The following is a 13854-nucleotide window of genomic DNA, read 5'->3' as shown; positions in this document are numbered from 1 at the left end:
TTGAATATGCTCTCATAATTAGTTTTTAAATAAATTTAGCGCGGAGAATAAATAAAAATTTATTCGTAAAAAATGTGATAATCTTCGAAGCAATGAATAAGAAAGTAGAAATTATTACTCAAAACCCTCATGGCATAATACCATGTGATAAAGATCCAGATATTTATAATGTTTGCTCATTTAGTACCGATCATCGAATCGTAGATATGCTTCTTTTTGAGTGTACTTGCCCGAGCAAAGACAAGTCATTTTGTTCACATATTAGAGCAGTTTCAAAAAAATTCCAATTGAGATATAACCGTGAAATATTCAATATTTTTTTGATATTAAACGATATTAATACAAAGAATTCATTTGCATCATGTTACGACAAGGCAGAAAATCATTTCAACTTGTTTTTAAAGTCAATCAATAGGTTTTTCCATTTCAACAATTTTATAGAGAATCAAGATATATTCTCTACAGAAGCAAAGCAAAGGTATAAAAGAGTTCTTTATGCTGTTTTAAAATCTCTTAGCTCAATTTCATGGAGATATCACTTAATAAAGACCAAAGATGACAGCTTTATTAATTCGATTAATTGTGCAAATAATGCGAGAAATTCGATTGAAGTAGATTCATTATTGGACTCTATAAATTTTTCATTATCAAATATTAATAGAAACGACTATTCTACAATTATCGATTTTCTTCAAGCAATAGAGTCAAATTCTTTGAAAAAGATAGGAATTTTTAATAAAACTAGTATTTTTTATATTCTAGAGAAAATTTTAAGCGGAACAATAATATTAAATTCAAACAAAGAAATATTAATTCGTGGAATTTTAGAGTTTTTTTCGTCAAATAGCATTTATTTACAATTTGAAAATGAAAAACTAGAAAAAAAATCAAATAGATTCGATTGCAAGTTTTTGCACTCGATCTTTAAAACAATTAAAAGATATTGGAATCGAATTGATCCAAGATTTGTCAAAGAATCAATTAATTTTATTTTAATAGATGAGTTTGGATTAGATTTAGATTTTTTAGGTATAAGTGATGAAGATATAGCTAGAGAAACATCTTTGGTGAAAGGAAGTTTAAGGCAAAATACTGGAGTAATTGATTTATTGTCTCTTAAGATTAATCAGATTGACTCATTAGTTTCGAGCTCTATAAATTCACCTAACGATAGTTTTTTTCAAGACAGTTTAATTAATATTATTTGTTCAGCACCAATATTAATTGATTTATATGATCATTTATTTTGGTATTCAGCAAATAACCATGTTAGATATGGAGAGTTAGTGGATTTTTTGGAAAGCAATATTGATAATAGAATATTAAGTCATTTTTATTTCGTCAAGTTTTCAAAAAATGGCAATAAGGCCAAATCAACAAACTCGAGAGCAAATAATACTCAAATTTGTATATATAAAGTTTTAAAGCCTAATAATGAAAAATATTCTGCTACTCATGTTTATTATTCGTTGATGATTGACTCAATATGTGAATACGATGCGATTAAAACTTTAAATTATTTTATGGGTGCATGCATTCAAGAAAATGGAATTGAAAACTTTATTAAATTATTTTCAAAGGAAATATTAATAACCGATATATCATCACGTATTTGTAAATCCTTTAATATAATTGATTTTTTCTCATGTATTTTGAGAATCTGCCCCCCGGTTCTATATGTAGATTTGTGGGACTATTTATTAACAACAATTCTTTCTGCTTTAAGTATTGATAAGGAGCAATTTATAATATCATTATCTGAAGATTTAACAAAAAATAATAGTATATTTGAATTAAATAAATTTATTCACATTATACCTCCTAAAATTAGAAGAGATTTTTATGCCAAGTTTTATTTCAATCCTTTAAATTTGTCAGAGTTTACTGAGAATGAAGATAATTTGGAGGAAAATGAAAATAAACTAGTAAAGTTGCCTACAAATATTGATTTTTCTTTTGAAGATTCAAGCTGCGAACATTGTTCAAGCTATAAACCTTTAAATTTGATTGATTGTAAAAGTTTCATTATATCAATTCAAAAAAAAAGATTTGGTATTTCAGAAAAGATTCATGATAGAGATTATAGCCAAATAATTCAAAATTATACTCGAATAATAAATCAATCATGTGAAAATTTGTCAATTAAACTTTATACAAAAATTAACCACTTTATATTTGAGTTAATCCAAAATGCTGATGATAATTATTATTGTTCTTGTACAGGAAGAATTCCTACAATTATTTTTGCATTCCAAAAAAACGGTGTGCTTGTAATTAATAATGAAATTGGATTTACTGAAAAAGATGTTAGTTCAATTTGTGATATTGGAAACAGCTCAAAAATTTCAAGTGAAAAAAAAATTGGTTGCTTTGGAATTGGGTTTAAAAGTGTATTTTCAATTACAAACACTCCATTTATTTTTAGTAATGGTTATTGTTTCAAGTTCAATTTAAATTCTGAGCATGGATCTTATATTTTTCCAGAATGGGTTGATGATGAACTGAACGATTTAATTTCACTTCACAAATTTTATAATGAATATGATATAGAGATTTCAAGTTACAGAACTAAATTTTGGCTTCCTTATAAAGAGAATATTGATTTTAAAGAAATAAAATTAGATGAAAATATGATTTTATTTACAAATAAATTAAGAAGAATTAAATTGGTTACTGAAAATAGGGTATTGTTAATTACAAAATGCGAAAAATTAATTTCAAGTGATGTAATGTTGGTTAATATTATCAAGGATATTATATATGATCTCAGAAATAAGAAGCGAAGACTTTCCTCGAACAGAAATATAACGAAATCATTTTTAATCGTAAATTATAATTTTAAAGTCCCCACAAATATTTCAAATTTAACTAATTCAAAAAAATTAAATAATTTGGCAATTGGAATAGAAATTAATAATGAATTGGATACATTTGATGGAGAATGTAGTTGTGATAACAAAGAAATATTTTCATTTTTGCCTATTAGATCATATGGGTTAAAGTTTATACTTCAGGCAGATTTTGAACTTACAGCATCTAGAGAATCAATTTCGATTGATTCAAATTGGAACATTTATATTCGTGAAATTATACCTAATGCACTTATTCATATGATATCAAAGTTGCGTGAAACTACTGGTTTTCATTTATTAAAGAAGTCATTTTTAGGTATATTACCAACAAAAATAGACAACATAGACGAATTCTTTTTACCAGTAATTTCTAAAATTAATCAGGCTTTAATTAATGAAAAATGTATATATACTTATGAAAAAACATTTACTCAGCCTTTTAATTCTGTTTTTATAAATAAGGATTCAAAAATAATTCAAATATTATTACATATTTTTCCAAATATTAATGAATTTTCTTATCTTTTAAGTAAATATTCTAATAAATTTCTAATTTATAATGTATTTACAAATAACACTGAAAATATTATATTAAGGGATTTAGGAATAGCTGAATTCAATATTAATATGCTGATTGATCTAATTGAAGGAATAATTTCAGATTACTCCTATTTTGGTAGAAGTTATGAATGGTATTTCAATTTATTTCTTCTAATCGAAAATTTGATTGATTCGTCTGAAAATTTTAATTATTATTTGCAAAAGTTACAGCAATTACCTTTGTTTTTGACAGAAGAAGGTCGCTATATAGAGTCAATTGATATTAATTCAAAAAAAAAGTTATTTATTATGGAAGAAGATGTACCGTCGATTTCAAAATTAGGAATACATTTTATTAAAAAAGATTTTGTTATTGAACTAAAAGAATTTTTTAAGGATGAACTACTTAATTATAACAAGGTCATTAATTTCATACAAATTCTTGGGCCTTCATTCCTTAAAGTTGAAGAATATTATGAAATAATCTATGAAAGTTTAACTGAATGTAACCTAAGTACTGACGATCATATTTTCTTCACTTTTTTGCTTGCAAAATCAAATTATAACTCAATTAATAATAAAAAAATATTTGCAGTTAATTCGAATGATGAATTGTTACCATTATCACCAAGACATTTTCATCTATTTACAAAAGATGAGAAGTATTCGTTAATTGAAAACATCAATAAAATTATGGGTAGCCAAAATAGAGATTTAATGAACAGTTTTTCACACAATAAATTTAACAAAAGGTATCTTAATTATGCTGATGTATCTTTCTGGAACTCATATTTTAGCAAATTTGGAGTCACAATCCTACCTTTTTATTTTGAACAAGTTCAATTTGGCAATTTAAATGAGTACCAAGAGTATTTCAAATCGTGTAGTAAATTAAACAATGAATTAATAAAACAGCATGTTGAATCTATTCATAATATAAACAATTCAAATTGTATATCAGTTATAGATTTTTATTGCCACGGAATAGAGTCATTATCAATAATAATGAACGACGCATTATTAAAAAATATTGGGAATAAATATTTTCAAGAGTTGATAACAACAATTTCAAATCAAGTTATTTATTGTGTCTGCGATTTCTGGGAGGAAATTCAAATATATTGGTCTATAAATATTCATGGAATTATAAAGAAACCTTCTTTTGTACAGCTACAGTTTTCATCATATCCAATTTTCGTTTCCAAGTATATATTTAACAACAATTTCGTTTTCCAACACCTTTGCCCACCCAAATTTTTAACATTGTATATGAATACTCAATTTCATAAAGTAATATCAAAGTTTGTAAATTTTTTAATTTTGGATAATACAGAAAAAAACACTTCGATTATTTTATCAGATGCATTTTCTTCCATAACTGAAATAAATTTAGATTATTTATGTTTGCTAATTGAAACTTTGCACAGTCCCAATTATGAAAAAATAAGTTTATGTAATGGAGATCAAATAGATCCAAGTTCATATATTTCATTACTTGAATTAATAATTAAAGAGTCTAAATCAAATATTTCAATGAGTTCAGTTAGTATATTGAAGAAAAATTTGCTGTTTCCTTTTCAACATGAAGAAAATTTAATTTGGAAGAATGTTCAGGAGTTATATTGGGATGATGAAAATATATTGCCAAGAAACCACTCTTTATTTTACCAATTTTCAAATATATACAAATTGGGCATTTCAATGAATGATGTTTTAGGTTTTTTTTTATTACTTGGAGTTCCTATAAATCCTGAGAAAAACCATTTAATTACCTATTTATTAGAAATATATAAAATAAAACGAATTGAAGTAGATTCGAGAATATTGCTCACATATGTTAGCATCATTACTCAACTATATAAAACCGACACAACAGTATTGAAAGATCTAAAGTTACCAATTATTGAAGAAAATAATTATTGTGTCTGGTTAAGTGTGGGATTGATTAGAGATTACAATGAAGTTATATTTTCAGATTCAATATCATTTCATTATTTCGTATATAAGTTATTTCCAAAAAAAAAGGTTATTTGGTCGCCTATATTGTTTACATTTATGCACTCAAATTCAAATATGGATACTTTAGATATTGATGCACTAATTCATGATTGGAACATTATATGTTTCCAATTATTTAAGAATTCAGAAAGCTTAAGTTTAAATAGTTTTCCAAGCAATTGTTGTAGTTTGGATTCATCCTTTTATTATGAAATTATTGTTAATTTATTTGGGCCACTATTTGAAGAATCCATTAAAAACAAAAATAAAACAAGAAAAAACTGGAGTAAATTAATTTTAAAAAATGACATAATAGTTTCTAATTCAAATATTTCTATTAAATACCTTGAAAAAACCTTAAATATTCCTGCTTTATTTGATATAAAGACAAATAAACTTTATGTTAAACATCAATATAAATTAGAAAATAGTGATGAGATTGAGGAAGTACTGCTATCTATTCTTACATTTATTAGTTCTTTCTTTCCGAAGAATTATCCCAACATAAAATGCATAATGGTAACAAAAGTTATATTCAAAGATGCAGTTAAAGAGTTCAAATCTTCAGAAAATAATATGTCTTGGGATAAATTTATTATTAATTGGATAAGGAAAATAGAAATAGAGGTCGGATTTAAAGTTGATTTGAAGTATTTTCTATTATCTGATTATGTAGATAATAATGCTTCCCAGTTTAACAACGATGTTCAACTAAGCGAAGAGTTTCAAATGGAACATAATACTAACTGCCCAAAAAGAATTATTTTGGAAATAGGTAGGATAGGAGAAAAATTAGCGTTCGAGTCCTTAAAAGAAAAATTTAGCAGTGAGATCGGAATTGATAATTTCAATATAACTTGGGTTAATGAAGCAGTAGAATCAGGCCTTCCTTACGACATCATTTTAGTTTTTATGGATAAAATAAGTGGAGCTAGAAAGGAAATATTTGTTGAAGTTAAGTCATCATCAAAAAAGGAAAAGAACTTTTTTCGAGTTTCTTTCAATGAATGGAAATTTGCAGAAAAACTACAAAGTGATTATTGGTTGTTTCACATTCTAGGTGTTAATTGCAATGCTCCAAATTTACGTGATATAGAATACAGGATAATTAAAAATCCATATGAATCTTGGAAGGATGGATATTTAAAAATGATATTATCAGAAAATTAAATTATATATGGAATAATTGCTTTGCGATTTAGAGAAAGATATGACTCTTTGTAGTAATTAATATACCATTTATGTGCTCGAACCGCATTTACATACATACAACTGATAATGTATAATAAAGCAGTCCTAATATGTAAATTGTTTGAATTAAAAATAACATCAGCGAAAAATGATAAATATATTCCAATCTCACTAAAATAGTGTGGGCAGCTAACAAATTTAAACATACCACCATAAGGAATACCGTACTCCTCGGAATTTGTCTTCCTAATATTTGAAAGTTTAACATGACTTTTATACTGAATTAGAGAAAAAGTTCCAAAAGATATAAATTGCAAAATTGCAAAATTCCCATTAAAATCTTGAATCGTCATTATTGTAATAGGCATTAAAACATAGTATGATAGGCCAAATAAAAACACAAAAATACTCATTCTACTGTAATTGGTGTTATGATGTGAAATAAAAACTTCTTCGTATAGCCTTCTAATTACATGTAATAAAAAAATAAGTAATCTGTAGTAATCTGGGTAGCTTAAATATATGCAAATTATCGTCATTAGTGTCCCAACTAGATAGAAGTAACAAAACCACTTTTTATTCACGCTCAAACCTATTATCAGATAAGTCGCCTTATCGTTAAATGAAGTGCTTCTGATATTTACTGAGGCTGAGTCTTTCTTGTGCAGCTTACCGTGTGCTGTAATACAATTTGCAAACTGGATAATACTAGAAGAAATCACAGCAACAGTTGAAATGAAAAAGTAAGTCGTCAAAAGACGATGTGCTCCATTCACCAACTTGTATTCAACTTCTTGCATCTTTAATAAAATAAAAATAAAAGGGGGAACACAAGGGGAAAATACGGGAAATAAGCGGAATCTGAATAAGAAGACGGGAAAATTTGAAATGTTCAAGACTCTATCCTAGACTGGATATTGTAAAAATAAATTTAGTTAATTTTTAGTTTGATTAATAACTTTATCGTCTGCTATATCTTGAGTCGTACGGATCTGCTCTAGAGTAACGTGGCGGGGAGTGGTACCTAGAATGATAATCATCAGGTCTAGGATATCTGCTATCATAGTATCTGTTGTAATAATCATCGCTGTGTCTGTTGTAATGATCACCCCTCGAGTGAGATGGGGGTGGATAGTCATATCTACTCCTAGTAGAGTGTCTAAATGAATTGCCACGGTGAGAAGAACGAGGATACCCAGTTCTTGAATTATATTTAATTGATCGATATTGGGGTCCTTTATATTCTCCTGGGGTTGGATCATATGGCTTAGCACGTCTTGCTGTCTCAACCTTCAAACTTGCATCCTGATATTCTTTCCCATCCAATGCATCTTTTGCACGCGCTGCCTCCTCCTCATTACCCATAGTTACGAACCCAAAACACCTGCTTTCTCCAGATAATGGATTTGTAACTAAATGACAATCAGTTACCTCACCATAATCTTCAAATAACCTACGTAAATCATCTTCTCTTGTTTTTAAAGAGAGCCTGCATACATAAAGCGTACATGAAGGGTCATTACTACGTTCAATTTGGGGGGCTGTTTGGCTCTTCTCATCTGACTCCGTGTTTGCCACTTCTTGAACTGGTTCAGACTGTTCCAATTCGGATTGGATTTGGTTATTGCCCTCTTCAGCTTGACACGTTTGTGACTCAGAATTATCCTCCTCCATTTTTCGCAAAATTGGTTTTCTTCCCCGTTTTTTTGCCTCTGGCATATTACGAAGGAAATATGAAAAGTACTATGGGTAGAAAAAATAGAAGTTCTCCCCGCGTGGGACGGGGAATTTTTCTGGGCCGCTTAAATATTGTTACAAATAATTGACTATACATATAATTGTCAAGTTCAACAAATCTCGGTCAGATTTCATTGTATTTACTTTTTGAAAGAGAAAATGTATCAAAGTTTGCTTCTCCCCAGATTGAACCACCTGTCCATGTTGTAAGGTCAGGCCTTTGGTTATGTTTTCTTGTTTTTATCTCCCATGACTTTTAAATGAGAATATGATTGTAATATTTTCATTTTAAACTTACTGAAGGCAATAGAGAGGAAAGCTCCTTACTCAATCTGGCTTCAAAATTTCTAAATTTAGTAGAGCCTCCTATTAGCAATATATTATTAGCTAGCAGCTCTTGCAGATGCTTTGGGGATGATAGAATAGACTCTGATACCATTTCTGCAATACCTGCAAAGTTGTAACCTCCGTTTGAAGGGCTGAACAGTAGTTCAGGAACAGCAATCCTTTCAGAATAAAGTTTAATGATTCTACTAGAGTCAAAATTCGCACTAGATTCTGATTCCATATTAAAATTGAAATTATTATTTAATTTGACAAGTTCGGCATTATCTGGTGATATACACTCTTGAGAGTAAAAGTTCAAATTCTTACTGTTTGATTTCAATTCTGGGAGTTGATATATTTGTTCCATCAAATTTTCATGCTTATTTTTTGGCGACTTGCTAATATCGCGATCAAAATTTTTAGAAATATAGCAGCAACTTTCTTTAATTTTTGATACAATTAGAGAGTTTCTGGATAGGTCAACTTGTCTGAATGAAAGAAAATTTTTTAGTGCAAGATCCAAATGATATCCTCCAATATCCAATCTTCTACAGGCTTTATAAATTGGTGAGCCTTGAAATAATGGGACACTAAAACAAGCCTGATAACCACAGTCTAAAATTAAATAGCACGGATTTATTATTTGTTTATCGATATTAGGAATTAGTTGAGGATTGAATGCAAACTGTGATATTGCAGGAGAATTTGTAACGATTGCACTGCTAAAACCAAATTGCTCAAAGATTACTTCAAAAAGAGAATGTTGAAGTGAAGTTGGATTTAAAAATGGTTCAGTAACCAATATACCAATATCCTGTGGAGAAATATTCATTTTATCAAAAATATAGTCCCAAATATCATTTTCCATTGAAACATCTATTAGCAAACCTTCAGAAAATGGACAATAAGAAAAATATTCGTTCAAGCTATAAATTTGATCTGATATATAGATCTTATCCTTTCTTCGAACTTTTCCAACACAATTCGGAAAGCAATATCTAGGAGAGTTAAAAAAATTTTGCTATGGAGTTTAACTTACCTAGGTGATTCCTCACCTGAATAACCAATTTTTATGGTGTATGAACCATTATCTACAACCAGAACTTTATTCATTTAAATAGAAAATTATTTAAAACCAGTATTTAAAAATTTCATAACAATAAAATCTGGTTAATTAATGAGTCTAAACACGAAAATATGATCAAAATTAATTTAATTCCATAATGTACATTCAATTTTTTTAAAAAAATTTTTTCATACGAAATTGGGCTTTTTTTTATAGCGAAAAAAATGCGGTAATGTAAGGATTTTTCGAAATGTTAAAAAATATGTTATCATACATTTATTCTTTGCTGCTAATTGTATTCTTAAGTAGCTTTGCTTTCTGTGAACAAATAGAGCATAATAACACGTCTATCTTTGCAAGCTTTAGAACTGAAACCGATGCAATACAGAAATTTGAAAAATTAACTACAAGAAATATAACTGCAGATGATTTAAATACTTCAATTTCGAGAGGCTGGTGGATGCTTTCAAGGAAATTAATTATTAAGACACATGAGCAAGGCATTGATTTAAGCCCAGTTGTTCGTTCAGCTGAACTCTCAATTAGAAGAGAGTTGAATGAACTAACTAGATTGCTAAACAAAAAACATAGTGAGATCGCAACATTATCTCCTGCATTCCAATGGGCGCAATCATCTGATCAAATTTATTTAAATATAAAGTTTACTTACAGATGGAATGCTCCGGGTGCATTGAAAATAGAGAATGAAACTGTCTCGATTCGTGATAATATTTTTTTTTTTTCTGCAATGGGTTCACATTCGCACGAAAAAAAAAAATATCTCCTTAACCTAGAGTTATTCGACAACATTGACTCAGACTTATCAGAATGGTCATTTGGATCTGTAGGAAAGCTTTCTTGTACTTTAGTTAAGAAAAAACCTAATACTATTTGGCCGAGATTATTGAAGGACCAAAAACTTAAAATCCCAAATATGCACATATGGTGGGAAATGAAAGAAAAGCATGAAGATTTAACAACCAATTCAAACATATCTAACGGAACAGATATATCAAGTATTTCTAATAATACTAGAGGTTTTGAAAATGATTTAAATTCAACAGTGAACGAAGAACTTTAATAAGTAATTAACCACATAATTTGTATTAGTTTTATACCGCATAATCAAGTATTTGTTTAATAGCTGCAACTTAGTGACAAATATGTAATATATGCAGACTAACCATAGTGATTACAGAAATAAATTTTATTCCAATAATTTAAACTCAATCTTTACCAATTTATTGGGTAATAACGTTGAAGCTTTAATTAGGACCGGGGCAAAATTAGACTTTTTTGTGTTTACACAAAATTCCAATCGGAAAGAAAGCTACTTAAAAAAATCTAATTCTAATTTTAACAAACTCTCGTCTAGAAAAGAAATCGATTTTTTATACTCTCCTAAAAATATATTAAATAGCATTAAATTTTCATCGGTTTATCAAGACTTTGATTTCTTGGAGTTGACGTGTATCAATAAAAATCAGCATTTTATAAAGGAACAAAAATGTGTGCGTCCAGTAACAAATACGAAAGCACATAGAAATGAAATTTTACCATTATTTGACCTACTAATTAGTCATGTTAATCGTTTACAACTTTCGAATTTTCAAAATTCAAAAAGGTCTGATACTTGTCTTAATGAGAATCCTTCATCTGGTATTGACACAAATAGTATTGACAAGTATATTATTCATGACATTAATAATTTTCTTGGTTTTAAAAAACAAGCACACTTATTTTCAAATTGTGGAGATAATAAACTTTTAATATTTCCCGTAAAATTGCTAAATAAGTTTTACGAAATTTGTAGTAAATCACTTATAGAGATATCAATTCAAATTCTGCATATAATGAACATAAATATATTGAGAAGCAAATATGTATTCTATAATATCTATCTCTCAGAAATTATTATCATTGTTTTATCACTAATAACTGTTTGCCTAGATATATTTTTCTATCTTTTTAATTGGAGATCTATACCGAAAATTGGCATGGCTATTGAAATAATTCATTTGATATTTATAACTCTATATTTTTGCGATAGCAAAAACCTGATTAAAGAATTTTTTAATATCTATGGCTGTCTTTTATATTATTCATATATATATCGTATTATTTTCATTCTCCAATGCAAATTTACTAACAGATATAATAAATTTCAAGTAACAGAAATTGTTAGGACTCAGCTCAAACAGATTTTTTACTCTACTGAAAATGATATAAGTTTGATGATTTCATCTTCTAAATTCGAAAATATTTGTATAAAGCTAGGAATAGATATTTTCTATCAAAACTATCTTCTTAAACAATCATTGTATACATATTTGTTTCAAAATTTTGATTGGATTCCAAATAAATTGTTCGGACCTAAACATGAAATTCCCACTTCATCTATAAAAAAAAGAAAATTTGCGACCAATTTTAATTGTAATCATCGTTTCATGCTAATTATTAATAAACTTTATTCAAATTTTAAATTGGTTTACATTAAACTCTGTTTATTATTTAAACTTCAGTCACTTAGTATATTCAGATATTTCCTTATGTGCCTGAAGCTTGATTATTCCAGGTTATTAAAATTATTCCCAAAAGAAATTATTAGTTTCAAACATTTGCTCAAAAAAACGAATTCCACTACTTATCAAGAATATATTTTAAACAAGAAACAAATAACTTATGAAGAATTTGAAATGCTACTAATTTCTTTGGACTGTAAAAAAAAACTGTTGACTAGGATTGATACTCACACTAGTTTATTTGAGATGATTAATGGATCTTGCTTACTTTTGCACAGAAAGATTATCTTTGAACAATCATTTTACAACATTACATTATTTATTTTTTTGACATTAACAGTAATTTATACTATAGAAGCAATTTTTAATAGTTACGGTAACAAACTTTCTCAAATTAACAATACTACTTCTATAACTCAAGCATACTATTTTTTGGTTATTTTTATAAGCTCAATATTTCATTTTAAAGTAGATAATATGTATTACAATTCATCATTGAAAAGTTACAATCGAATTATAAATAAATACAATTTAATTTATGGTAATTTGCAATTAGTTGGAAAAAATCAAACCTCTTCTAATAAAGACCATTTCAACAATAATTTATCAAGGAATGATTATTTATTAGACTTTTTATCATATCATAGTGCAGAATCGCTGGAAAAATACGTAAACACGTTTTCTAAATATCTTCCACAGGGTGTTGCAATGTCACTCCTAAAGAAGTTTAACTTTTCAACACTGAATCCTCAATATAAGGAAATAACAATTCTTTTCTCAGATATTGTTGGATTCACTAGTATTGCTGAAAGTGTAAGCCCATTCTTACTTTTTCGTTTATTAACAAATTATTTTGATGAGATGGTTAAAATAATCGAAGAATTTCACGGTAATTTACTAGAAATTGCCGGAGATGCAATACTGGTAATCTGGAACTCACCTGTGACTGTTAAAAACCATTCCGCAGCAGCGGTAGCTGCATCTTTGAAAATGAAAAAAGAATTAAAATTAAAATCTATATCCTTGGGAAATAACTACTTTCCAGAAATTAACATTAAGTGTGGAATTCATACAGATCGTGTTCTAGTTGGAAATATTGGATGCAATAAAAGAATGAAGTACGGAATTATGGGTGATGGAGTTAATTTGGCTAGTAGAATTGAGTCTTTAACTAAACGTTACTCTGTGGACATAATTATAAGTAATAGTGTGTTTGCAAATAAAAAGGTGCAGAAAAAATTTGTAATATGCCCATTGGATGTAGTGATAGTGCAAGGGAAAAGCAGCCCTACAGTAATTTATCATGTATTGAATACAGTAAATGATTCTGATCCTGTTTCGCTTTTGAAGTCTAAATTTCATACTAAAGCATTGATATTTTTCATTAACAAGGATTTTAAGAGATCTCTATTTTACATCAAAAAGATTAATGAGTTAGGGCCGTTCAAGAATGACTCGAGCACTATCACTCTTTCTAATAAATGCAGGCAATTTCGAAACAAAAAATTAGATATTAACTGGTCTTGCGCAGAGGTGTTGAATACAAAATATTTTAATGAATGAATACTGAGAAATTACTAAAATGTACTTTCTGATTCTCCCTCAGAAAAAAGCATGCGAT

The 13854-nt window shown here is 28.0% G+C and overlaps 6 protein-coding genes across 6 annotated transcripts; 3 read left to right on the top strand and 3 right to left on the bottom strand.

The window, feature by feature from the left end:
* Window positions 1-92: 92 nt before the first annotated feature.
* On the top strand, window positions 93-6560 carry ELE39_002670 (superfamily I helicase; the record flags this gene model as incomplete). The annotated part of the gene is made up of 1 exon (XM_067345774.1): window positions 93-6560. The coding sequence occupies one exon, from the start codon at window positions 93-95 to the stop codon at window positions 6558-6560; it is 6468 nt and encodes a 2155-aa protein (XP_067201632.1).
* An 88-nt stretch (window positions 6561-6648) lies between these two features.
* ELE39_002669 (3-oxo-5-alpha-steroid 4-dehydrogenase domain-containing) lies at window positions 6649-7381 on the bottom strand (the record flags this gene model as incomplete). The annotated part of the gene is made up of 2 exons (XM_067345773.1): window positions 6649-6686; window positions 6790-7381. The coding sequence occupies 2 exons, from the start codon at window positions 7379-7381 to the stop codon at window positions 6649-6651; spliced, it is 630 nt and encodes a 209-aa protein (XP_067201631.1).
* Window positions 7382-7541: 160 nt separating this feature from the next.
* Window positions 7542-8300, bottom strand: ELE39_002668 (uncharacterized protein; the record flags this gene model as incomplete). Its single annotated transcript, XM_067345772.1, has 1 exon — window positions 7542-8300. One exon carries the CDS (start codon window positions 8298-8300, stop codon window positions 7542-7544), a length of 759 nt encoding a protein of 252 aa, XP_067201630.1.
* Window positions 8301-8442: 142 nt separating this feature from the next.
* Window positions 8443-9758, bottom strand: ELE39_002667 (actin family; the record flags this gene model as incomplete). The annotated part of the gene is made up of 3 exons (XM_067345771.1): window positions 8443-8571; window positions 8617-9643; window positions 9685-9758. 3 exons carry the CDS (start codon window positions 9756-9758, stop codon window positions 8443-8445), a joined length of 1230 nt encoding a protein of 409 aa, XP_067201629.1.
* A 215-nt stretch (window positions 9759-9973) lies between these two features.
* On the top strand, window positions 9974-10792 carry ELE39_002666 (uncharacterized protein; the record flags this gene model as incomplete). Its single annotated transcript, XM_067345770.1, has 1 exon — window positions 9974-10792. One exon carries the CDS (start codon window positions 9974-9976, stop codon window positions 10790-10792), a length of 819 nt encoding a protein of 272 aa, XP_067201628.1.
* A 91-nt stretch (window positions 10793-10883) lies between these two features.
* ELE39_002665 (membrane associated adenyl cyclase with 2 transmembrane regions and an adenylyl cyclase domain) lies at window positions 10884-13796 on the top strand (the record flags this gene model as incomplete). The annotated part of the gene is made up of 1 exon (XM_067345769.1): window positions 10884-13796. The coding sequence occupies one exon, from the start codon at window positions 10884-10886 to the stop codon at window positions 13794-13796; it is 2913 nt and encodes a 970-aa protein (XP_067201627.1).
* Window positions 13797-13854: the final 58 nt, after the last annotated feature.

This window comes from Cryptosporidium sp. chipmunk genotype I, assembly GCF_004936735.1.
Source record: "Cryptosporidium sp. chipmunk genotype I strain 37763 chromosome Unknown contig_31, whole genome shotgun sequence".
Lineage (NCBI taxonomy): Eukaryota > Apicomplexa > Conoidasida > Eucoccidiorida > Cryptosporidiidae > Cryptosporidium > Cryptosporidium sp. chipmunk genotype I.
Note: the sequence above shows the minus strand (reverse complement) of the source record. Positions and strands in the feature narration are given on the sequence as shown.